Below are 26,358 nucleotides of genomic sequence, written 5' to 3'. Positions count from 1 at the left end.
TTCTTTTAGGCGATGGGCTAGCAACCTGTCTCTATTTGAATCTCCATTCTTTCATTAAGCAAAACAGCTGAACGTAGCCTATTAGTCTTTTCAAGACTCTTTGCTCTGTCACATCACCTCGCAGGACGTAGTCGCGGGCGGCCTCTGGTGCATCATAATTATGAATGTCATGTTGTACAAATAATTTGGCGGGACAGAAACTGGTGAACCAGTGACTTTGTGACTAGTGCTAGTGGCGTAGAGATGTCGCCACATAGAGTAGTGACTGACTGTCTGACTGAATGAGTGAGTGAGTGAGTGAGTAAGTGAGTGACTGAGTGAGTGAGTGAGTGACTGACTGAGTGAATGAGTGACTGAGTGAATGAGTGAGTGAGTGAATGAGTGAGTGAATGAGTGAGTGAGTGAGTGAGTGAGTGAGTGAGTGAGTGAATGAGTGACCTGGTGACGAGGCGGATGTTGTCGGCGTGCGGCGAGTGCAGATGCTCGGCGGCGCGCTGCGCGGACGACAGCACAGAGCGCAGCGCGCGCTCGCCCGCAGAGTTGCGGAGCGCTGACGGGTCCTTTAAGCATTTTAAATGGTGATTTAATTGAGTTTTTATTTTTTCATTCAATATTCAATATTCAAATTCAAAAATTCAAAATTTTTATTCATTATTATAGGATACTTCATATCACTTAATAATTGTCAAAACTTATGGTTTAACAACATTGGTTGACGTCAAATAAATTACTTAAAACTTAGTTTACTGCCGCTTCCAAGGCGTCAGTGCAGAAGAAGCGGTAACGAACTGCACTGCAGCATTTTCTTCAACAACGTCAACTTCACAATATCAATTAATTAATCATCTGAACTAACCAAGGATTACTTATACTTCCGAACCATATTCATTCATATATAACATTTAAAATGTGCCGTGTGGTTCCCGGCACCAATGGAAAAAAGAATGGGACCACTCCATCACTCTCCCATGGATGCCATGCCTATCCCTTAATCGCCTTTTACGACAAAAGGAGAATAAATGTGATAAAAAGGTGATTAAACAAACAACTTACGTTCAGGAACTCGTGGGCGGCTCCCATTTTGCCATGCATCTGTGTCTGCAGAGCTTTCAGTACAGCAATGTTATCCTTCTCACCCCCATCTTCAACGTATGACGTCAGCTGGAGAACTCTATGAAAATTATTATTAATTATTATAATAAAAAAAGGCGGGAAAAGACACGGGTTCTCATCCGAAAATTTAAAAAAATTATATCCATAGATTATTCAAATTTCATATAAGTATCAATCAATCTGAACAATGAATTCTCTTGTTTACATTTCTATTCTAAGTTTGAATAGTTGTGCAGATGATGTTGTTGAAGAAAATGCTGCAGTGCAGTTTGTTACCGATTCTACTGAACTTAGTTTTAAGAAATTTATTTGACGTCAACCAATGTTGTGAAACCAAAAGATATGACAAATATTAAGTGATATGAAGTGTCCTATAATAATGACTTTGAATTTTAATTTGATTCGAACCCGGGACCTCCGGTGTCACAGACAAGCGCACTGCCGCTGCGCCACTGACACCAACAAACTCATACTCATAATTACATACATAAAATCACGCCTCTTTCCCGAAGTGGTAGGCAGAGACTACATCTTTTTACTTGCCACGATCTCTGCATACTTCCTTCACTTCATCCACGTACATAACTCTCTTCATGCTCGTAATTACCGTATAATTTCGTGTATTTCATCCGCCATTCTCTGGGCCAAGTAGTTCCTGTTCTCAGCGGCCTCTTCTATCCCTTTCCCACCTGTAAGTAGAATGTCACAGTTTGTCTTTCGTCTCTCCTTGCATGTATAAATTGTTAACATAGATATAATCACGTATATATACCTTGCGGGTTAGACAGAGCCTACAGTTTTGTAAAGATTGAAATGTCACGTTCAACTGTCCGGCTTAATATGGAATTAAGATTAAAAAATGACGTGTGGTTCCCGGCATCAATAAAAAAATAATAGGGCCACTCCATTCCGTTTTCATAGATGTAGTAATAGGCGAATAAGGGATAGGCTTATAAACTTGGGATTCTTCTTTTAGGCGGTGGGCTAGCAACCTGTCACTATTTGAACCTCAAGTCAAACAGCTGAATGTGGCCAATCTAGTATTTAAGATCGTCAGCTCTGTACCCACCCCGTACGGGATTGAACGGGCCGAGGGTCTGTTTGGGTCTTTGTCTAGTCTGAATAAAATAAAAAAGAATTTTCCCGTTCAAGATACTTCTTGTCGTCTCGTCGTCTTATGGTCGTCTCCTTAGTGTCCAAGTCGATTGTCCTTTTTTTCACAGTCTGTCAGTCGGTTTTAGTCATCTAAAATGTTAAGTCAAAAAGTGGATTGTCCATGGAGGCTGAACGGCCGCTACAGGGATATAGACGTGAATATATTGTATATATATGTATTATATTCTTAGAAGAATCCGGGATTAATTACTAACATACTGTGCCGACCCCACGTAGAAAGTGGGAAAAGGTAGATAGATAGATAAAACTCTTTATTGCACCATAAGAGTAAAACATACAAAACAACACAAAGCAGATATAGATGGTACAAAGGCGGACTTATCGCTAAAGCAATCTATTCCAGTCAACCTTTGGGTGGAAGGAGACCAAACAGGAGATTGGCGTTGGCGCAGAGCAAGATAAATAAATAATAAATAAATATGTATATACGGGACAAATTACACAGATTGAGTTAGCCTCGATGTAAGTTCGAAACTTGTGTTACGAGATACTAACTCAACGATACTATATTTTATAATAAATACGTATATAGATAAACATCCAAGACCCAGGCCAATCAGAGAAAGTTCGTTTCTCATCATGCCCTGGCCGGGATTCGAACCCGGGACCTCCGGTGACACAGACAAGCGCACTACCGCTGCGCCACAGAGGCCATCAAATAAATGTAAAGGTAACGACGAACGAGTTATGAATGTGGATGAAGCAATGGAAGTGTGCAGGGATCGTGGCAAGTGGAAAGAGGTAGTCTCTGCTTACCCCTCCGGGAAAGAGGCGTGATTTTATGTATGTACTAGAGGCCGCCCGCGACTTCGTCCGCATGGAAACCCTATCAATCCCGCGGGAACTCTGGTAAAACTGAAAAGTAGCCTATGTGTTATTCTGGGTCTTCAGCTACCTACATACCAAATTTCATGGTAATCGGTTCAGTAGTTTTTGCGTGAAAGAGTAACAAACATCCATACATCCATACAAACTTTCGCCTTTATAATAGTAGTAGGATGTATGTATGTATGTAACGACGAAGAAGAAGATTCTTCGAAGAGTCCACTTACCTTCGGTCAATATGTGTATATATATCTTCATGGAGCATATGAGAACCGGCGCCAGCTGTTTGACGCTGTCCAGACATCTATTCAAGGTCTCCGCGTGAGGCGGATGGGTCAGCTCCGACGCACGAGCCGCTACCTGGACACAAAATATATTATCTTCTTTTTTTTTTTCATTTATTGTGGCACAAACATTCAAAAATACAGACAGAATTACAATTACAGTAAATAATATAGTAGACCAAACAGTGCCGATTATGTTTATGGTGTAGTAATTATATATATATATAAAAGCATGCTTGTTAACAATCAGATGATCTTAATTATCCTAATCGTGATTTAGTACAGTGATGTTGTGAGAGCATTGTTATCCCATAAATATAAAAGAATCAATACAAAAAGAAAAGAAATCAAATACAAAAATTATTCCTTTCCATATTTCCAAAAATTTTTAACCATTAAACATAGTATATTTATCATGAAATTTATTAAACACAATATAGATTGTTAACTTTCACTTTGCTTAATTAATCTTACCTTATACGAAGGTGAGGTTCCCGGGGTTAGTATTCAAACTAATGTAAATAACTTTGAAAATAGTCCAAACATGGTCGTGGTGGGATTTGAACCTGTGCCTTTTTGCACGCTGCTCTACGGTGGTCGAATCGGTAAAGTTAATTACTTAGTCAGACCGTAGCAGCCTCCTGGCTTACCCAATCCTGGAATGTGGTTACAGGTGATGACACACTCCACTCCTGAGAAGTCTCATCAGGACTATTGGCTCTGTCTACCCGGCAAAAGATAAAGACGTGATTATATATGTATGAATAAATATAAATCCTGACCTCTCTAGCGGCTCGGGAGAGTGCCGGCGAGATGTCCCTCAGGAACTGAACCAGGTCCTCCATCGTGTCGATCACCTCCGCCACGCCAAGGTAGTCCAGCACCTACATCATTAAGGATTTTAATAAATTACAAATTACGTAACATCTTTACACAGAAAGAAGAAGAAAGAAGGAAGAAGAAAGAGGAAAAAAGAAAGAAGAAAGAAGAAAGAAGAAGAAAGAAGAAAAAAGAAGAAAAAAGAAGAAAAAATAAAGAAGATGAAGAATGAAGAAAGAAGAAAGAAAGAAGAAAGAAGAAAGAAGAAAGAAGAAAGAAGAAAGAAGAAAGAAGAAAGAAGAAAGAAGAAAGAAGAAAGAAGAAAGAAGAAAGAAGAAAGAAGAAAGAAGAAAGAAGAAAGAAGAAAGAAGAAAGAAGAAAGAAGAAAGAAGAAAGAAGAAAGAAGAAAGAAGAAAGAAGAAAGAAGAAAGAAGAAAGAAGAAAGAAGAAAGAAGAAAGAAGAAAGAAGAAATGTACTGTACCTTTTTGCATTCCTTCACAATCTTTCTGACTTCAGACTCGTCGAAGCAGAGCAACAACGCAGATGTTCCCTGCAGGATGCCGCGAGATCCCTCAATCAGCTTTTTCCTAAAAACAAATCAGTAGATAATTAAATTTATTTCGAGCAAATTTTGACGGATGGACTTTCTCTTTTTGCCCTGGCAATTGGATGTTTATCTACATATGTAAGTACTCATTAAAAAATATAGTATTGTTGAGTTAGTATCACGTAACACAAGTCTCGAACTTACTTCGAGGCTAACTCAATCATATTTGTCCCGTATATATTTATTAATTATTTTATTTATCAAAACGGACCCCGAGCAAAACTAATTTACTAGCCCTGCCCTACGTTTTTACCACGTCAAATCATCAACGGATGCAGTTACCTGTAATTATTTTATTTATTTATCAAAACGGACCCCGATCAAAACTAATTTACTAGCCCTGCCCTACGTTTTTACCACGTCAAATCATCAACGGATGCAGTTACCTGTTATTATTATTTTATTTATCAAAACGGACCCCGATCAAAACTAATTGGCCACCCCTGCCCTACGTTTTTACCACGTCAAATCATCAACGGATGCAGTTACCTGTAATTATTTTATTTATTTATCAAAACGGACCCCGATCAAAACTAATTGGCTGCACTGCCCTAAGTTTTTACCACGTCAAATCATCAACGGATGCAGTTACCTGTTATTATTATTTTATTTATCAAAACGGACCTCGATCAAAACTAATTGGCCACCCCTGCCCTAAGTTTTTACCACGTCAAATCATCAACGGATGCAGTTACCTGTTATTAATTATTTTATTTATTTATCAAAACGGACCGCCAGCAAAACTAACTAGCTACCCCTGCCCTAAGTTTTTACCACGTCAAATCATCAACGGATGCAGTTATCTGTTATTAAGTATTTAATTTATCAAAACGGACCCCGATCAAAACTAATTGGCTGCCCCTGCCCTACGTTTTTACCACGTCAAATCATCAACGGATGCAGTTACCTGTAATTATTTTATTTATCAAAACGGACCCCGATCAAAACTAATTGGCCACCCCTGCCCTAAGTTTTTACCACGTCAAATCATCAACAGCTGCAGTTACCTGTTATTAATTATTTAATTTATCAAAACGGACCCCGATCAAAACTAATTGGCCACCCCTGCCCTAAGTTTTTACCACGTCAAATCATCAACAGCTGCAGTTACCTGTTATTAATTATTTAATTTATCAAAACGGACCCCGATCAAAACTAATTGGCCACCCCTGCCCTACGTTTTTACCACGTCAAATCATCAACGGATGCAGTTACCTGTAATTATTTTATTTATCAAAACGGACCCCGATCAAAACTAATTGGCCACCCCTGCCCTAAGTTTTTACCACGTCAAATCATCAACAGCTGCAGTTACCTGTTATTAATTATTTAATTTATCAAAACGGACCCCGATCAAAACTAATTGGCCGCCCCTGCCCTAAGTTTTTACCACGTCAAATCATCAACGGATGCAGTTACCTGTTATAATTATTTTATTTATCAAAACGGACCCCGATCAAAACTAATTGGCCACCCCTGCCCTACGTTTTTACCACGTCAAATCATCAACGGATGCAGTTACCTGTTATTAATTATTTAATTTATCAAAACGGACCCCGATCAAAACTAATTGGCCACCCCTGCCCTAAGTTTTTACCACGTCAAATCATCAACGGATGCTGTTACCTGGCCGGGCCGGAGTACGGGTCAGCCCTGAGCATATCAGAGGCTTGCTGCAGCAGAGTGGCGGCTGTCTCCACACGGTGCAGCGCTCCCGGCATGTCCTGGCGGAGCACCACATCGTCCGAAGACTCGATCGTCTCGTGGCCGACCTGAAAATTGACGGGATAACATACGTACATACACAGAGACTACCTCTTTCCACTTGCCACGATCTCTGCATACTTCCTTCGCTACATACATATATATATAATCACGTCTTTATCCGTTGCGGGTTAGACAGAGCTGACAGTCTTGAAGAGACTGATAGGCCACGATCAGCTGTTTGGATATACATATGATAGAATTGAGATTCAAGTAGTGACAGGTTGCTAGCCCATCGCCTACAAGAGGAACTCTAAGTATAAGCCTATCCCGTAGTCGCTTTTTACGACATCCATGGGACTTTAGAATTGAATCACTCCATATCTTTCCCGTGGATGTCGTAGAAAGCGACTAAGACATAGGCTTACACTAAGGATTCCTCTTGTAGACGATGGGCCAGCAACCTGTCAGTAATACATAAGACTATTCGACCAGTCTACCCCGTGACGATGACGCGATGAACACACCAAATTCAAATTAAAAAAAATTATTCATTCTTATAGTATACTTCATATCGTTTAATAATTGTCAAAACGTTTGGTTTAACAAGGATATAATCTTGACGGCATCTGTGGCGCAGCGGTAGTACGCTTGTCTGTGACACCGAAGGTCCAGGGTTCGAATCCCGGTCAGGGCATGATGAGAAACGAACTTTCTCTGATTGGTCTGGGTCTTGGATGTTTATCTATGTAAGTATTTATTATAAAATATAATAACGTTGAGTTAGTATCTAGTACGTAACACAAGTTTCGAACTTACTTCGAGGCTAACTAACTCAATCGGTGTAATTTGTCTCGTATATATACAGTCTTGGCCAAAAGTATTGAGCACCTTACAAATTTCGCTCGATCACGGTAATTATGGGAGAAACCCAAATTTATTGTTTAAGTATTCTTTTGTCGGTTATCTACAAAGATTTTAAAATAATGACTTATGACGCAGCTGGCAATAAAACACCTGGGTGCAATAATATGTGTCTTTTACAATTTTTGTATTTATTTTTTAGTTCGCTACCATCGCTCGTTGTGACAAAATCCAGTGATCTAGTGCGCCTTTGGTATTTTATTTCAAAGTTTTAAGTGTTATAGTTGCGATATGCCAAAACGAAACGAACTTTCTTTAGAAAAACGAGTGCAGATACAGCTTCTGCATGAGCAAGGGAAATCACAAGTAGAGATTGCCAAAACTGTGAAATGTTCGCGCCGATCCGTGCAATATGGTATTCAGCGATTCTCTGCTACCGGGTCACATGAAAATAGACCGAGAACCGGGCGCAAACGCATCACCACAGACCGTCAGGATCGTCAGTTACTGAGAGAGTCATTAAGAAACAGGAAAAAAACATCTTCAGAGCTCGCTGCTGAGTTTTCAGAACAAATAAAGAAAACAATTTCTGCTCGAACTACTCGTAGAAGACTCCAAGAAGCTGGTCTGAAAGGCTGTAAAGCTAGGAAGAAGCCATGGCTCTCCGACAGCAACAAAAAAGCTCGGTACAAATGGGCCTTACAACACCGAACTTTCACCGCTGAAGATTGGTCAAATGTTGTGTGGTCAGACGAATCAAACTTTGAGGTGAGTAAGTCAATTTAATGCCCTCACAAAATAATATAAAATGGTTTAAATTCTAAACGCATAGAGGAAGTTCTTTTTATTTCCGGAACTCAATATTTTTCTCTTTATTGCAGATTTTTGGTACACCTGGTGTGACCTTTGTGCGTCGCCGGGTGGGCGAAGAATTTAAACCAGTGTGTGGTCCCAACCGTAAAATACGGCGGTGGCAGTATAATGGTCTGGGGTTGCATGACCGATTCTGGAGTTGGCGAATTGTTCGTGTGTGAGGGCCGCATGGACTCTTCTAAGTACATAAATGTGCTAGAAACTGCGTTGCTGCCTTCATTCACGAAACTTTTCGGTGACACGAACATGGATAGTGTTAAATTCCAGCAGGATAACGCGCCTTGCCACAAATCTGCCCGCACTATGACATGGTTTCGGGAAAATAGCATAGAGCTTCTTGACTGGCCTGCCCAGTCGCCAGATCTGAACCCCATAGAACATTTATGGGGTTTATTAAAGCGTCGAGTTAGGCGCCACATAATTAACAACAGAGAAGAATTGAAACGCTACCTGCGCCTTGAATGGAACGCGATTACTGCTGAAGACTGTAAAAATCTTGTTAGCTCTTTACCAAAAAGAATTTCTGCTATAATTAAGGCAAAGGGCGGACCCACAAAATATTAATTTTCAATTAATAAATAGTAAAATAAACCATTAAAAAACGTTTTGTTTTATTTCTATTTGATACTCCGCATAAAACTGAAAGATGTCATGGGTGCTCAATACTTTTGGCCAAGGCTGTATATATATCTAATCACTACTACATTTCCTTATGTACATACCTTGACCAGATTGTTGACGGCAAGCGACACGGCCTGGACCGGCCGAGCCAGGTCGGGCATGGCGTTGCCATCCTCGGCTTCCTCGTGGAGTATCACCAGCCGGGAGACCTGGAAATTATGGTGACTGAGTTAAAAACACGTAGAGCAGCTTTATAATAACGTGAGAGTGCGTCACCTTCAATTATTTTTTTTAACTATAATGTTTATTATTTTTGGATAGGTCAGGCAGATTTATAGCCTACTAATCTATACATATAATAAATCTGTAGAAAGGTCAATTCTGTACATTGAAAATATTGAAAAAATAAATAGCAGGGGGTGTTACTGGATCGATACCAAACACAAAAATGTGATTAAAAAAATTTTTGTCTGTCTGTCTGTATGTTCAGGCATCACGTGAAAACTAACGGTTCGATTTTGATGAAACTTGGTATAATTATACCTTATTATCCTGGGCGTAAAATAGGATACTTTTTATCCCGAAAAAATACGAAGAAAAAAAAATCTTAATTTTTCAGTTTATCCATAGACGTTGTTCTGTAGAACCGCGAACACACGTTGCGTTACCCGCAGTGGATTTAGCGCCGTAACCTGTAGCGCCTAAAGTCGGCTTTGGCTTGAACCGTTTGCTGCACAAGCGGGCCGCTACTAATTACTATGAAAAAATACTACATAGCTACATTAATTCCCATCAAGCTGAAAATGAGTATAATTATTTAAAACACAATCAAAAGCATTATTTCAAAATTCCCCATGATTCCGGTTTAAGGAAAAAAATTTACTCACGGTCAAAGGTAAAAAATGGGTGTATCGCAATTTTCTTTAAAACGGTAAGTTTTTCAAATCGGAAAATTACCTCAGACATAAATTGTAGATCATAAAGTTATCTATAAAAAAGGTATCAATAATTTTTTTCAACAAAGCTACCGTTTCTGTGATATAACGATGCAAAAAGTTGCAAGCGTCATAATATGCATCCGTTTCCTTGCCACCTCTCAGGTAGTGTACTATTAGCGCGTTTTTTTTTACATTTTTATTATTAAACTTGAATAAGTCTGAAATAGGTTAGAATAAACACGTGTTTTCACTACGCAGTGGCACTCAAGATTAACTTTCGTATTTATTATTTAAAAAAAAAAATAGAATAACCCTAAGTGAAGAAAATCATCTTAGGACAATAATAGAGGTTACAATTATCAAATTCAATGCAATAATCAAATTAAAACTAAAGCTACTTATAAAAAGAAAGAAAAAAGATGACTACAAACTAAAATTTAATTTATAAATTGTACAGTCCTTGCATAGCATCAACATGCGGGAATGTGCCCAGAAGGCTGGCAGCATTGCCAATTCGAATGGCAATGCTGATTCTCTGAGCCAGATAATTTCCAGCCCTCCGGTCAAGATATACCTCAATTAGCTTTTTCGACAATTGTCGGAAAAGCTGATGGGCAGATAGGCCCCCGGGTCCCAGAGTTTCTACCCCAAAAAGTTCAAAAGTATAGATATTACCGATAACTACATACATACATAAAATCACGCCTCTTTCCCGGAGGGGTAGGCAGAGACTACCTCTTTCCACTTGCCACGATCCCTGCATACTTCCTTTGCTTCATCTACATTCATAACTCTCTTCATGCAAGCTCGGCGGTTTCGGGTACTTTTGACCTGACCCTTTACCAGGACGTCCTTAATTTGATCAAGATATGTTCGTCTAGGTCTTCCCACCCCGACCTTTCCCTCCACACTCTCCATGTATATCTGCTTAGTCAACCTGTTTTCATTCATCCTCTCCACATGACCGAACCATCTCAACATACCCTTTTCTATTCCTGTAACTACATCTTCTTTCACATCACAACATTCCCTTATCACGCTGTTCCTTATCCTGTCACTCAATTTCACACCCATCATACTCCTTAACGCTCTCATTTCCACTGCATTTATTCTGCTTTCGTGCTTCTTTTGCCATACCCAACTTTCACTCCCATACATTAATGTCGGGACCAACATGCCCCTGTGCACAGCCAGTCGAGCCTTTTTGGATAGTTTCTGACTGCTCATAAAGGCATGCAAAGCTCCATTCACCATGTTCCCCGCGTTCACTCTCCTTTCAATATCACTATCACACTTGCCATCTGATGTAAACTTTGATCCCGATAACTACATATTTGCGACTTTTGAGGTTTTTTGCCTCATTTGAAGCAAAACGGCCTTAGATTTAGTAACCTGAAGATGAGACGGTGCAAGTGTGTCGACACAAGTAGCATCCCACACCAAAGGCCGCCCCAATCTCCAGGGTACCAAAGTCATACCATCCGGTCTCTTAGCATCATCCCGAGCCAGACCGTTTGGTTCTAGGAGGATTATATCATTTAGGGCGGCATGGCGCCCTAAACGGCCGGCACTCCTAGGGCATGAGAGGCCGTGGTGTCCATAGCCGACAACGGTATCCCCGCAAGGACAACTATTATTAAAGACTAACGGTATTTCATGTGTTGAGCATTCTGAGATAAAGCAGCTATACGACCCTAGCCACGTACACAATTAAACAGAGAGACAGATGTTGTCTCAAGGTTTCACTACAGTATAAATGAAGGGACTGGGTTTCATTATATTTATGTATATTTTATATTTTGAATTCAAGTTAAAATTACCGACAGAACAATATTTTTACTTATATTACTGCTACATAGAGTATATACGAGACGTGCTTATGCATATTATGACGCTTGCAACTTTTTGCATCGTAATATCTCAGAAACGGTAGCTTTATTGAAAAAAAATATTGATTCCTTTTTATAGATATCTTTATGATCTACAATCTATGTCTGAGGTAATTTTCCTATAAAACTTACCGTTTTGAAGAAAATCGTGAAAATCCCATTTTCTTACCTTTGACCTTGGGTAATTTTTTTCCTTAAACCGGAATCATGGGGAATTTTGAAATAATGCTTTTGATTGTGTTTTAAACAATTATACTCATTTTCAGCTTGATGGGAATTAATGTAGCTTCATTCCTATTTTTTGGTCTAAATTGACCAGACTGAAAATAAAATGGAGAAATAAACCATCTACGCGAATACCGACATCCGCGCGGACGGAGTCGCGGGGGAAAGCTAGTTAGAAATATGACACTACATATTGTTCCTTTGTTCACAAAATATTGTGACATCATAATCAATACCTGTCATCGTGTAACAATAAGTCAGCGACCTTTACGGTCTGCTGATTTTACACGGATCATTGCAGTTCTCCTCAAACATTGTTTGTCTTTCCATTGGCTGATGAAGACATAAACTTTTTTAATGAATTGGGCAAAGGTAGTACAAGTAGAAATGCCAACAACTTTTGGTTCATACTAGAAGTAAGACTTTCTGATAATAATAAAATAAGCTTTATTATTATAAAGCATTTTTTAAGAAATTAGTCCGTGTAATTTGTCCCGTAAATATCTATACTAATATTATAAAGCTAAAGAGTTTGTTTGTTTGTTTGTTTGTTTGAACGCGCTAATCTCAGGAACTACTGCTTCGAATTGAAAAAAATATTTTTGTGTTGAATAGACCATTTATATCGAGAAAAGCTTTAGGCTATATTACATGACGCTGCAACTATAAGGAGCGAAGAAATAATGGAAAATGTGAAAAAAACGGGGAAACTTATTCATCCTCGAGAGCTTCAATGATGCCCCAAATAACTATTGCACGCGGACGAAGTCGCGGGCATAGCTAGTATTATAATATAAATGCGAAAGTTTGTGAGGATGTCAGTATGGATGTTTGGTTACATTTTCACTCAAAAACTTTTAAACCGATGATGATGAAATTTGGTATGTATGTAGGTAGCTGAAGACCCAGAATAACATATAGGCTACTTTTTATCCCGGAGTTCCTGCTGGATTGATTCCAAGGTACGAAGTCGCGGGCGGCCTCTAGTAAAACATAATTGGGAGATCAAAATGATACTTCTGGTTAGGAGGAGGAGGTTATTGGGTCTGATAGACGACTCCTGCATACTTTATTGTGAATAACTTACAAACTTTACTGACCCAGCGTTAAGAGTGGGTAAACGTTATGACGAAGAAGACAAACAAACATTACTATGACACATGATGTACGCACAAAAAGTAATGAATGAACGCCGGCCGTGTAAAGGCATGCGTGTGCGCTCCTTATATGGTGAGCTGTTGATAAGATTCACTTTTCAACATCTAAAACAGGTCTTGTTTGTTTTTATGTATGTTACACAGTAATAGGCACATGACCTATGATTGAAAGTACCATAATTTGAAATGATAGGTATAAGTTATTGACCCGACAAGTTTATGGTATTATACTCTTATATATATGTAGTGAAATTTCTTATAAATCAATTAATCAAAATAATGTATTTTTTTACAGGTACCGTGAACCATGCGGCCAAAGAATAGGACCACTCCATCTCGTTCCCATGGATGTCGTAAAAGGCGACTCAGGGATAAGGTTATAAACTATGGATTCTTGTAAGCGACGGGATAGCAACCTGTCACTATTTGAATCTCAATTCTATCATTAAGCCAAATAACTGAACGTGGCCTATCAGTCTTTTCAAGTTGTTGGCTCTGTCTACCCCGCAAGGGATATAGACGTGATTCTATGTATGTACATATGTATGTATGTTGGCCCAGGGCTTGCACGCTTGTTATATATATAGCTCCCAGGCTGCGAAGAGGGGCGCACGGGAGACTGCAGCAGTACGACGTCAAATAATACATACATACATATAATCACGTCCATATTCCTTGCGGGGTAGACAGAGCCAACAGTCTTAAAAAGACTGAGACTGAAGACACGTTCAGCTGTTTGGCTTAATGATAGAATTGAGATTCAAATAGTGACAGGTTGCTAGTCTGTCGCCTAAAAGAAGAATCCCAACATTATAAGCCTATCCCTTATTCGCCTTTTACGACATCCATGGGAAAGAGATGGAGTGGTCCTATTCTTTCTTTTCTAATGGTGCCGGGAACCACACGGCACGTCAAATAATCATTATACATACACATACATACATATGGTCACGTCTATATCCCTTGCGGGGTAGACAGAGCCAACAGTCTTGAAAAGACTGAATGGCCACGTTCAGCTATTTGGCTTAATGATAGAACCGAGATTCAAATAGTGACAGGTTGCTAGCCCATCGCCTAAAAGAGGAATCCTAAGTTTATAAGCCTATCCCTTAGTCGCCTTTTACGACATCTATGGGAAAGAGATGGAGTGGTCCTATTCTTTTTTGTAATAGTGCCGGGAACCACAATCAATCACTATCACGAATCCAAATATAAAACGAATGAGTCACAAATAACTTTCTTATTAGTTACGCTGAGAACTTGTGGTATCTCCTTCACGAGCACTTAACTTCGCGGGGCACCGTTACAAAAGGGAATTAAGTAGTGTGGGAGAATGTGCAGTCATTACTCATTCCCACATTACTTAATAACTGTACATACATACATATAGTCACGTCTATATCCCTTACGGGATAGACAGGGCCAATAGTCCCGAAAAGACTGAATGGCCACGTTCAGCTGTTTGGCTTAATGATAGTTTTAAGATTCAAATAGTGACAGGTTGCTAGCCCATCGCCAAAAAAAAAGGATTGCAATTTTATAAGCCTATCCCTTAGTCGCCTTTTACGACATCCATGGGAAAGCAATGGAGTGGTCCTATTCTTTTTTGTATTGGTGCCGGGAACCACACGGCACTGCCGGGAACCACATGGCACTCACTGTACCACGTTGCTTATTAACCTGGCTAAGTCCTAAAAAAGTTTATAAAAATCTTGTGCATAAAAATAGGCACTGGACTACTGGCCTTATAAAAGTTTTGCTCACCAATAATGAACTAATGTCAATTTCCACATAATGTATTTGTTTCCGTGGAAATTTTGGAAATATATTTTTCTTAATGTTTCTTGAGTAGTTTAGAGATTTACTCCTGCAACTATAGCAGATTCCCCGCGGAACTAATATAAATGCAATATTAAAATTGTTAGTTTGTTTGTTATCACTTCACGAGTTATCTACTAAACCAATTTTAATATAATTAAAAGTCCGGATAAGGACAAAGGGTAACTTTATCCCGGTAAAAATAAAATTATCCTTGGGATTTGCGAAAAACCTGTATTCTTTTGCAGATGGCGCTGAAGTCGCGCTGGCAAAGCTTCGGGTAAAAACCAGATTTATGATAGTTTCTGAAATATCATTCATTTCAAATTTGTATCTAAATCTACTTACTATCTACTCTTCATCCACATTCATAACTCTCTTCATGCAAGCTCGAAACCGCCGAGCTTGCATGAAGAGAGTTATGAATGTGGATGAAGCGAAGGAAATATGCAGAGATCGTGGCAAGTGGAAAGAGGTAGTCTCTGCCTACCCTTCCGGGAAAGAGGCGTGATTTTATGTATGTATGTTGTATCTAAATTCTAGTACAATGTCAAAGCTAAGACAAACCCAATAAGTATAACCATATCGCCACAAAGCCCGCGAAGGTAGTCGTGAACCCAATAAGATATACAACATAATCACGTTCTATAGTGCCGTGTGGTTCCCGGCACCATTATAAAAAAGAATAGGACCACTCCATCTCTTTCCCACGGATGTCGTAAAAGGCGACTAAGGTATAGGTTTATAAACTTGGGATTCCTCTTTTAGGCGATGGGCTAGCAACCTGTCACTATTTGAATCTCAATTCTATCACTAAGCCAAACAGCTGAGCGTGGCCTATCAGTCTTTTCAAGGCTGGTGGCTCTGTCTACCCCGCTTGGGATATAGACGTGATCATATGTATGTATGTATGTATGTATGACACGTCTATATCCCTCGTATGGGGCATACAGAGCCAACAGTCATCAAGCTGTTTAGCTTAATGATATCATTTATATTCAAATAGTGCCAGTTTGCAAGCCCATCGGCTTACTAAAGGAATCCCAAGTATATATAATATTATCCTTTAGTCGCCTTTTACGACATCCATGGCAAAGAGATGGAGTGGTATCATGATCTTTTTTTATCAGTGCCGGGAACCACACGGCACACGTAACGTCAATAAGCTACCAATTGATGTGTGAAAGATAATAAGCACTAATAAAATTGATGAAATGAGGCCGTCCAAACAAAGATGCTGTTGTTGTAACCGATATAAACTAAATAGCAATAATATTCTCCTCATCAATTGAACTCATCAGAGGGAACCAATTGATATATTTAAGTTACATACATACATACATACATATGGTCACGTCTATATCCCTTGCGGGGTAGACAGAGCCAACAGTCTTTTCAAGATAGAATGACCACGTTCAGCTATTTGGCTTAATGATAGAATTGAGTCACAAGTCTCGAACTTACTTCGAGGCTAACTCAATCTATGTAATTTGTCCCGTACATTTTCATTTATTTTATATGAATAGATAAACATACCAAGAAAATCAGACATTCGTTTCTCATCATGCCGTGACATAAATAATATAATAAAGTTATAATAAATAATTAAAAATTGCAAAATCCAATACAAAATGGCGATATATCACATTTTAGTTAGTCATTTCAAGACTGTTGGCTAAATCTATCCCGCAATGGATATAGACGTGATTATATGTGTAAGCAGATATACAAGGAGAGTGTGGAGGGAAAGGTCGGAGTGGGAAGACCTAGACGAACGTATCTTGATCAAATTAAGGATGTCCTGGTCAGATCAAAAGTACCCGAAACCGCCGAGCTTGCATGAAGGGAGTTATGAATGTGGATGAAGCGAAGGAAGTGTGCAGAGATCGTGGCAAGTGGAAAGAGAAGTCTCTGCCTACCCCTCCGGGAAAGAGGCGTCATTTTATGTATGTATGTATGTAATTTTAATGGAATGGTAAATTCAAATAAATCAATATACAGACTACCGAATTTTGATTTGAATCCACTACATATCATCAGGTATCATAACTATAAGCTCAGTGGCGCCCTCTCAGTGAAGCTCTGAGTAAACATGCTCTTCAAGCTGAGCTTTGGGTCAGGGTCACCGGCTGCGTCCAGATAGCGACCTATTAGTGGCTATCTATAATAAATGTAGCAGTTTGACTGCAATATTCATAATCTATACTTTAAGGTTATATGAGTAGCTACAAAATTTGAGCCGTGTGGTTCCTGGCACCAATAAAAAAAAAGAATATTCAAATTCAAAAATTTTATTCATTATTATGGAATACTTCATATCACTTAATAACTGTCAAAACTTTTGATTTCACAACATTGGTTGACGTCAAATAATTTACTTAAAATTAAGTTTACTGCCGCTTCCAAAGCGTCAGTGCAGAAGAAGCGATAACAAACTGCCCTGCAGCATTTTCTTAGGTTAATAGGACCACTCCATCCCTTTCCCATGGATGTCGTAAAAGGCGATTAAAGAAAAGGCTTATAAACTAAGGATTCTTCTTTTAGGCGATGGGCTGGTAACCTGTCACTATTTAAATCTCGATTCTATCATTAAGCTATACAGCTGAACGTAACCCAACAGTCTTTCTAAGACTATTGGCTCTGTCCACACCGCAAGGGATATAGACGACGGGATTATTGTATTTATATATGCATGCCAACTGATATGGCAAAAAATGCATTAGTATTTATTGTACAGTCCACCTCACAACAATTTACAATGCAAGGAGAAATGACTTCGCAGTAATGGTATTTAGAAAGAAGAGCATTTTTATAATTCATCTTTAACGATATCAAAATGAGATGCAAGAACATTAACCAGTGGGTTAAAATGCTTCTGATCTTGAGATTTTGTGGGTCACGGCCGCGAACTGCGACAGACATGTACAGTCAACCGCATATCAAGTCACCCTGCATGGAACTACGACGCGGTAATAAGAGGCGAATTTGCAATTAAATTGGATAGGGTCACTTGCTGTTGACTGTACATTTAAACGAAAATGTCACAAACTTTGGAAGCATTTCTAGTAATTATTTAAACAGACTTGTAGTCCATAACAATATACAGAATTTTGTTCTTTTGTCTCACAGTTTATTTTATTACAGTGTCGGTAATAGAATACGTGAGGTGTCTGGTTAAAATGCGCGATGCGCAGAAAGGCACAAGTTCAAATCCCACCTCGGCCATGTACTGATAACTCTTTTCAAAGTTATGTACTTACATTAGTTTGAATACTAACCGAAGCTCTTACGGTGAGGGAAAACATCGTGAGGAAACCTGCCATTCAGGCAACTGGATGTGTAACCACGGATCCAATACGGGTCAGGTTTACCTGCCAAGATGGGAGTCGTGTAAAAACCTGACTCACCCCATCCAGGATCCATGGTCAAAGGCATACCCCGGGCTCCTCTCCAGAGAGGCGAAGATGAAACCGGGACCAAAAGCCAGGAGGAAGAAGAAGTACTCACGGCTTATATCAAAACTCGATTCACCAGTCTTTCTTTACAGAGAAACTATCGCTGTTTCACTTTTTATTACGACGTGAAACGGGACGGCGATGGTTTAACACACGTGCCGTGCAACGGTTGCAGGTATTACTAAATAATAGCTATGATAGATATGCCGTGTGGTTCCCGGCACCAATAAAAAAAAAAGAATAGGACCACTCCATCTCGTTCCCATGGATGTCGTAAAAGGCGACTAAGGGATAGGCTTATAAACTCGGGATTCATCTTTTACGCGATGGGCTAGCAACCTGTCACTATTTGAATCTCAATTCCATCATAAAGCCAAACAGCTGAACGTGGCCTATCAGTCTTTTCAAGACTGTTGGCTCTGTCTACCCCGCAAGGGATATAGACGTGATTATGTGTGTGTGTGTGTGTGTGATAGCTATACAAACATACATGTAGGTAGGTACATAGAATCACGTCTTTAAAGGATTCCATCCGTAAAAGCCATAAAATGGCTGCCGGATCGCGCGAATGCAAAATTTCATAACTACAATAATTTTTTAACGACAAATATTTTCACCATCCCGACCACGGCCGGCCGTAGGCGGCGACCATATGGTGGCATTTGATTCTAGTAATGGTATTGTGACCATATCGATTGCGTTGCTAAGCAGATCTCTAAGGTTAATACGATAAAATTCTAATAGCAATTTGCGAGAAGAATCAGAGTTTAAATTTATTTAAGATGAGGGATATTGAAAACATCGTGAGCTCAAAAGGAAAATTGATCTTATTTTTATTGGAAACTGAAGGACGCCCTCGGCTTTGATGGTGTAAATCAAAAATTACCATAATTAACCTATTGTATTGGTGCCGTGTGGTTCCCGCCGGCAATACAAAAAAGAATAGGACCACTCCATCTCTTTCCCATGGATGTCGTAATAGGCGACTAAGGGATAGGCTTACAAACATGGGATTATTTTTCAGGCGATGGGCATAGCAACCTGTCACTATTTGAATCTCAATTCTATCATTAAGCCAAATAGCTGAACGTTCAACTTCGACAACGTTCATCTTGCGGGGTAGACAGAACGAACAATCAAGACTCTGTCTACCCCGCAAGGGATATAGACGTGACCATATGTATATGTATGTATGTAACCTATTTTTCAGATTGTTTGTACGTATTAAGTGACGAAGTAAATAAGTTAATTTTCACTTTACTTTAAGTCCTCGATCGTTCACACGTGCAATAAGTTATTCATGTAGGTATGAAGTTAATAAGTCATTGTGAAATGACTTCACAGACTTTTTGTCATTTATTTGGGCAGGGATCAGAACAGCCAGTGATATTCAGGGAACGTTTCCTTCGTTCATTTTACCTGAACGTGAAATAAACACGCGCTAAAAAACATTACGAAACCATTCCAATTTTAAATTCAGGCGCCAATAGGAGGCGCGAAAATGAGCGATTACAACTGGCCAGTGTTGCGTTGAGTCACAGTATAAAAATAGAGATTATTTTGAATCGTATCACCTGGCAACATTGGTGTTTTGTAAACGAACCGTTACGATTGTCGTGCCGGTTTTAGTTTTGTAGTAAAGTATTTTAGTGATTTTAATGTTACGCGGTTTACAGCAAAAGAGAACGGTTTTAGAAGCGGATCGGACAAGGACGCTGTTGTATCTTATTTAAACCACAGATATTATAAGTAGTTTCTATCGTACAGAACGCAAACTCAACCCTTTTGCTAATCAGATGCATTACATTTAAGCCCATGAAGAAAAATAAGACAGAGACGTTGTACTCTAGTTAAGCAGCCACACTAAGCAGATATTGCAATCTGGACAGTTGTGTGTCCATTTTATAAATGGAAACTTTTTACAACCAGAAGTATATTTCTATTACTTAGTTTTATGAAGCAAGACGTCATTCATAATCACTATTACTACGACATTAGCAACCAACGTTGTTTTGGTTGAACAGCAACTATAAATTAAATTGTTACAAAAGTGTTTAAAATAACGCTATAAATTTTTACAACTGGCAATAAATCACGAGCATTTAAAAAAAAAGATTCCGTTTTTAAACAGAAACAAACTTGGAATTGGAACCCTAAAAATATTCCACACTAAATCTGTCTGAATCGATAGGACAGAAGTGCATTTCTTCATACAACAAGAATTACAAGTATAAATAAAGAACCGTTATGTGCAGGCAAACGCTAACCAATGCATCCGAGTTTATTTTAGCTCGCTGCTATTTATTTTGTTTATTTTTCATGGCACATTCGCGCACTTGCCGATGTGCATTAGTCGTTCGTGATTTTACTTTATAAGCCGGCAACAATATGTAATGAAAGATGTTGTTTGAAAATGTGAAAACAAAAAAGAAGGGATTATTTTTAAATTGACCAGCAAATTGACAATATCTTTGGAACTCAATTACTTAGCAACCTAAACATAGCTGTCCATTCTTGTTGCAACTTGGCTTTGTGTAGACGAAGGAATAAGAATTTTTTCCTTTCCACGATCCAATAGTAAGAAAATTAGGAGATCACTAAGCACCTGCCATATTATTTCCGCGACCAGGTTTAAGTTCAAGACCCAGGCCGATCGGAGAAAGTTCATTTCTCATCATGCTTCTCATCATGCCCTGGCCGGGTCATATGTCCTTTGCAACCCAAAAACAAGACCTATGCATTACTTATAAAAAGTTTGCTTTTAAGATTATAATTTCCACTGACAGATTAAGTACCTACGCATGGTCATGGTCTTCTTAGTCTACAAGGAATCAATTGATTCACACGATTAAAAACAGCGTAAGTTTATCTGCCGCGCATATTCACGTCAATACAAATTGTATCGCGGTGGATCACATCGGCCGTAGTAATTAGGGCAGGTAGCCTCGACAGCTTCCGTCGTGGTCGTCCATCGCTAAAAATACGGCGGAGCCCTTCGCCGCTGTCGCCAGACCAGATCTTCTTTGAAGGTCATTTACAGACTGCTGGTATATGATTGGGATCAAATTTTCACGCAGTTAAAAGATGTTTATAAGAGGCCTTATAATAATATGAGAGGCCTTATAATAATATGAGAGGCCTTATAATAAACTAGCTGTGCCCGCGACTTCGTCCGCGTGCAATAGTTATTTTGGGCATCATTGAAGCTCTCGAGGATGAAAAAGTTTCCCCGTTTTTTTTCACATTTTCCATTATTTCTTCGCTCCTTATAGTTGCAGCGTCATGTAACATAGCCTAAAGCTTTTCTCGATATAAATGGTCTATTCAACACAAAAATATTTTTTTCAATTCGAAGCAGTAGTTCCTGAGATTAGCGCGTTCAAACAAACAAACAAACAAACTCTTCAGCTTTATAATATTAGTAAAGATATTTACGGGACAAATTACACGGACTAATTTCTTAAAAAATGCTTTATAATAATAAAGCTTATTTTATTATTATCAGAAAGTCTTACTTCTACATACATACATACATACATATGGTCACGTCTATATCCCTTACGGGGAAGACAGAGCCAACAGTCTTGAAAAGACTGAATGGCCACGTTCAGCTATTTGGCTTAATGATAGAATTGAGATTCAAACAGTGACGGGTTGCTAGCCCATCGCCTAAAAAAGAATCCCAAATTTGGAAGCCTATCCCTTAGTCGCCTTTTACGACATCCATGGGAAAGAGATGGAGTGGTCTATTCTTTTTTTTTATAGGTGCCGGGAACCACACGGCACTGCCGGGAACCACACGGCACTTATCTTACTTCTAGTATGAACCAAAAGTTGTTGGCATTTCTACTTGTACTACCTTTGCCCAATTCATTAAAAAAGTTTATGTCTTCATCAGCCAATGGAAAGACAAACAATGTTTGAGGAGAACTGCAATGATCCGTGTAAAATCAGCAGACCGTAAAGGTCGCTGACTTATTGTTACACGATGACAGGTATTGATTATGATGTCACAATATTTTGTGAACAAAGGAACAATATGTAGTGTCATATTTCTAATTACTTGCATACTTTTTATTAAACACTAGAATGTAGTTCTCAATAATTAAAGCTAAATATTGCCTCAGAGGGGTAGAGGGAGTAACTTGAGTAGATATACCAGTTTTTAAATAGGACCAAGCCTAACTATTATGAGATAACCACATTCTATCAAATCGGACGAACAGACAAACAGAAATTCTAAAAATCGCATTGTTGGCTTTTATTGGTCTTATAATTATGTATATGTATGGATTATTGTTTTATGATTTGTGGATTTATTATTTACAAACTGATGCCTGCAACTTTGTGTGGCTGGAGATTTTTGATATGAAAGTAAGAAATTATTGGAGATTAATAAATCTTTATACTATATTATACCCACAAATCTCTCAACCAATTGAAAATGTTGATTGACTTGTGCCGATCAGGCTGAACAACTTTTGTTACAGCATCATTTTAATATATTTCCTATAATACTCATATAGTCAGTCCAAACTTACATATACTAACAGATAATGCTTGTCAATTTGGTCAATTTCTGCTGATATCTTGTTTCCATAATTCCTATCGTTCAATTGGTCTGTAATGGTTCTGCATCAGATATTCTAGTTTCTTAAATGAATTATATTCAATATGTTGCCGAGTTATAATAGCTACACAACAAAAGAGTTTCAATCAAATCGGTCCAGTAGTTCCAGATATCAGCATGTGCCAAGAAACAAAGACTTTTTAAAATTCATGTTCTATTACTTCCTATTCACTGTTATTATTTTTTTTTTACTTTTTTATTATTGTAGATTGTATTAAATTAAATAAGGCTATATTAACTTTACAATTTGTGACACATGCTAATTGAGAGACTTAACGAATTATAAGAATGACTCAATATACCTACCTACCCAAGTGTATGAAATTATTTTATAAACCTTGACATCAACACAACACCGAAAATATTTTGTTGGCTACATATATGTATTTTTTTAATACATATTTATATTTTTATTACATATATTTTTTATTAAAATGATGTTAATAGATAGTAAATGAAGATTATTAACCAAATTAAAAAAGTATGGTCAAACACATGCATTACTAAATAGTACACATGCAAGTGGCTAACTCAACTTTATCAACTTCATCTCATAACCTTGAGTGATAATGTTTTGCAACTCTGCACACCAATATGACATCATTATTATAATAAACATAATACTCTGCTCAGCACTAATTAGAATTCCAATAAGATTCAGATAACATCCAAAAATAACTTCGTCAATCGAAGTTTGTGTCATAGCCAAAGCCAACAGGTAGGCAGAGTACCTTGTCGCCGATGTACCAAATATAGGCATTTACTCTTCATCTGCGATACCTAGCAAGCGATGACATAATCCTTCAATAAACTGAGACACTATAGTAAACAATAATCAGAACTTTTGACACCTACACGAGAAATTCAGAGCGGTTAAATCTAAAAATAATACTGTCGAAATAACATAGGTATTGGCACGAACTAACCTGTTGAGCTACAGGCTCCAAAATACTCTCGATGATTTTCGTATGAAACACCGGCATTTTGTTGTAATTGTAACACAGGCACTTTACATGAGATACTAAACACAAATTAACAAGTGTCCACACAAAACAAAATAAAAACACAACCAAACAGCAAGAAAGACAGAAAATTACTGACGTAAAAAACAAAAAACAAGACTAGTGATGTGGAATGTACAATGTGAATACGATTATATAGCGCAGGCTTGATAGGAAGGCCGCTATTTTAAATAATAACACGAAACAGAAAACGTTTTGGACAATTGGTTTTTTCGAAAATACTTCTCATATTTCAACCTATTTATTATTATTCCATTTTACATGGTAGCGGGAGTGATGAGTGGGCTCGACCGTCACCAAAAGGAAGATCTTCCGCCAGACTAGGTGTTATGCCTGCCTGGGGAACCGCGGCTCCAACGATATTGTGTCGGATAGCTCCAATCCGTGAAATATGTGCTTGCGCGATTTAGGTTTTTTGCTGTTTTTGATTGATAGCGTCGCGTAATTCTATTGTGGCGACATCTCTACGCCACTCGTCACAACATCAAATCAAACAACTAATGTCAATCATCGCGAAGAAATTGACGCGCTCAACCAATAGCAGCGAAGAATCTAAATCGCGATTTCAGAGATTTCACGGATTGGAGCTATATATACAACCTCCGACTCAACATCGTTCTAGCCGCGGTTCCCCAGGCATAACACCTAGCCTGGCGGAAGATCTTCCCTTTGGTGGCGGTCGAGCCGAATCATCGCTCCCGCTACATTGGTGACCCCGACGTGATTGGAAGCAACCTTCTCCATCATCATCAACTCCAATCCTCAGCATCACTCCTCACTCTGCAAGCAGTCTCACAGCAAGCCAGCAAACTGGGTATCGCAGCAGGTCCATCGCAGCCAACGCAACGAGCTTCCTGGTCCTGTCTCCACCCGCACACACTCTCATCGACTTCAGCGACCGACGCATCTACCGCAGCCCACGCCTGAATTTCTTCGACGGCCGCTCTTCTCTCTAGCGTGGCAACTCTGCACGATTTCTATCGGCGCCAACAAGTCGACTTCGCTCTCTACTGTCTCGACTCACCGCAGACTACGAGCAACGCAACGGCTCACTCCTGACTCACTAGGACTTCGAGCAACTTCCGACTCACTGGAAGACAACTGGCACTTGCAAGCTACTGAAGCACAGATTGCACAGCAAGATCAAGACTTCAGACCTCCGGTCTTGGGGGGGAGTACTGTGGCGACATCTCTACGCCACTCGTCACAACATCAAATCAAACAACTAATGTCAATCATCGCGAAGAAATTGACGCGCTCAACCAATAGCAGCGAAGAATCTAAATCGCGATTTCAGAGATTTCACGGATTGGAGCTATATATACAACCTCCGACACAACACCGTCGGAGCCGCGGTTCCCCAGGCATAACACCTAGCCTGGCGGAAGATCTTCCCTTTGGTGGCGGTCGAGCCGAGTCATCGCTCCCGCTACACTATTTTTTATTTTTGTGACTTGTGGCGGAGAGATTTGTTTTTGTGAACTTACTTGAAACAGTTAACAAAAAACACCGTTCACCCAGGTACTACTTTTTAAAACGAGCTAATTTTAAAAACTCCTTTTAAACAAGCAATGTTTTTAATATTATTTTGGTACATGAGTAGGAAGAGTATTCAAAATAAACGAATAACGTTTTAATATATAAACGTTATATTAGTTAATAGATTCACTTCCCTATTCTAAAATGTCATTTCACTTTAGTGTTACCTGTAAAACTATTTTACCAAAATTGAGGGAAACACCAAATTGCATATAGATATATTTATTTTTAATAAATTATACGTATAATTATAGCACTTTCTAATAAGTTTTTATGCTCTTTATTTTATAAAAATGGTGTACAAACAGTTCGTGCTTATACTTAATACCGTGTGGTTTCAGTCAATGTTGTATAGGACCTCTCCATATCTTTTCCATGAATGTCGTAAAAGGTAATTGAAGGATAGGATAGCTAATAAAGTGGGAATTTTTTCTTTAAGCAATGAGCTAGCATCCTCTCACTTTTTGAATCTCAGCCTTTCAGTTTTTGCGAGAATCTTGGCTCTGTCTACCCCGTGATGGATAAAAAATGTGATTATGGTATATATGATATAAGATATACCTTATGTATGTATGGTTCTTTGTAACATCTTTATTTTGAAAAAAAATGAGTTTTCATAAAAGGGCTAAATTTTAAGAAAATACTTGTGTTATTATAAATTTTTCTTTAATACCCAACTTGATTAAAATAATAATTTTAAATACTATCAAGTCTTTAAATTACGTGCGATAGAGAAAAATACATGTAAATATAATAACGCATTTAAAATAACAAAATGCTTATTGTAGAACATCTAGT

General features: G+C 38.6%; 1 protein-coding gene across 1 annotated transcript in view; it reads right to left on the bottom strand.

Moving 5' to 3' along the window:
* Positions 1–24,112, bottom strand: part of LOC106136510 (vinculin) — a 52,343-nt gene extending 28,231 nt beyond the window's left edge. Inside the window, exons 1-9 of the mRNA XM_060951531.1 lie at positions 23,926–24,112; positions 8,989–9,096; positions 6,452–6,597; positions 4,700–4,805; positions 4,181–4,282; positions 3,342–3,474; positions 1,721–1,802; positions 1,054–1,171; positions 439–560 (exon numbers count right to left, since the gene is read on the bottom strand). Coding sequence (XP_060807514.1) covers positions 439–560; positions 1,054–1,171; positions 1,721–1,802; positions 3,342–3,474; positions 4,181–4,282; positions 4,700–4,805; positions 6,452–6,597; positions 8,989–9,096; positions 23,926–23,982 — 974 coding nt within the window. The 5' untranslated portion in view covers positions 23,983–24,112. The remainder of the gene's footprint in view (positions 1–438; positions 561–1,053; positions 1,172–1,720; positions 1,803–3,341; positions 3,475–4,180; positions 4,283–4,699; positions 4,806–6,451; positions 6,598–8,988; positions 9,097–23,925) is intronic.
* Positions 24,113–26,358: the final 2,246 nt, after the last annotated feature.

Source organism: Amyelois transitella, chromosome 25 (assembly GCF_032362555.1).
Source record: "Amyelois transitella isolate CPQ chromosome 25, ilAmyTran1.1, whole genome shotgun sequence".
Classification (NCBI taxonomy): domain Eukaryota; kingdom Metazoa; phylum Arthropoda; class Insecta; order Lepidoptera; family Pyralidae; genus Amyelois; species Amyelois transitella.
The sequence above is the reverse complement of the archived record's forward strand: the minus strand, read 5'-3'. Positions and strand labels throughout refer to the sequence as shown.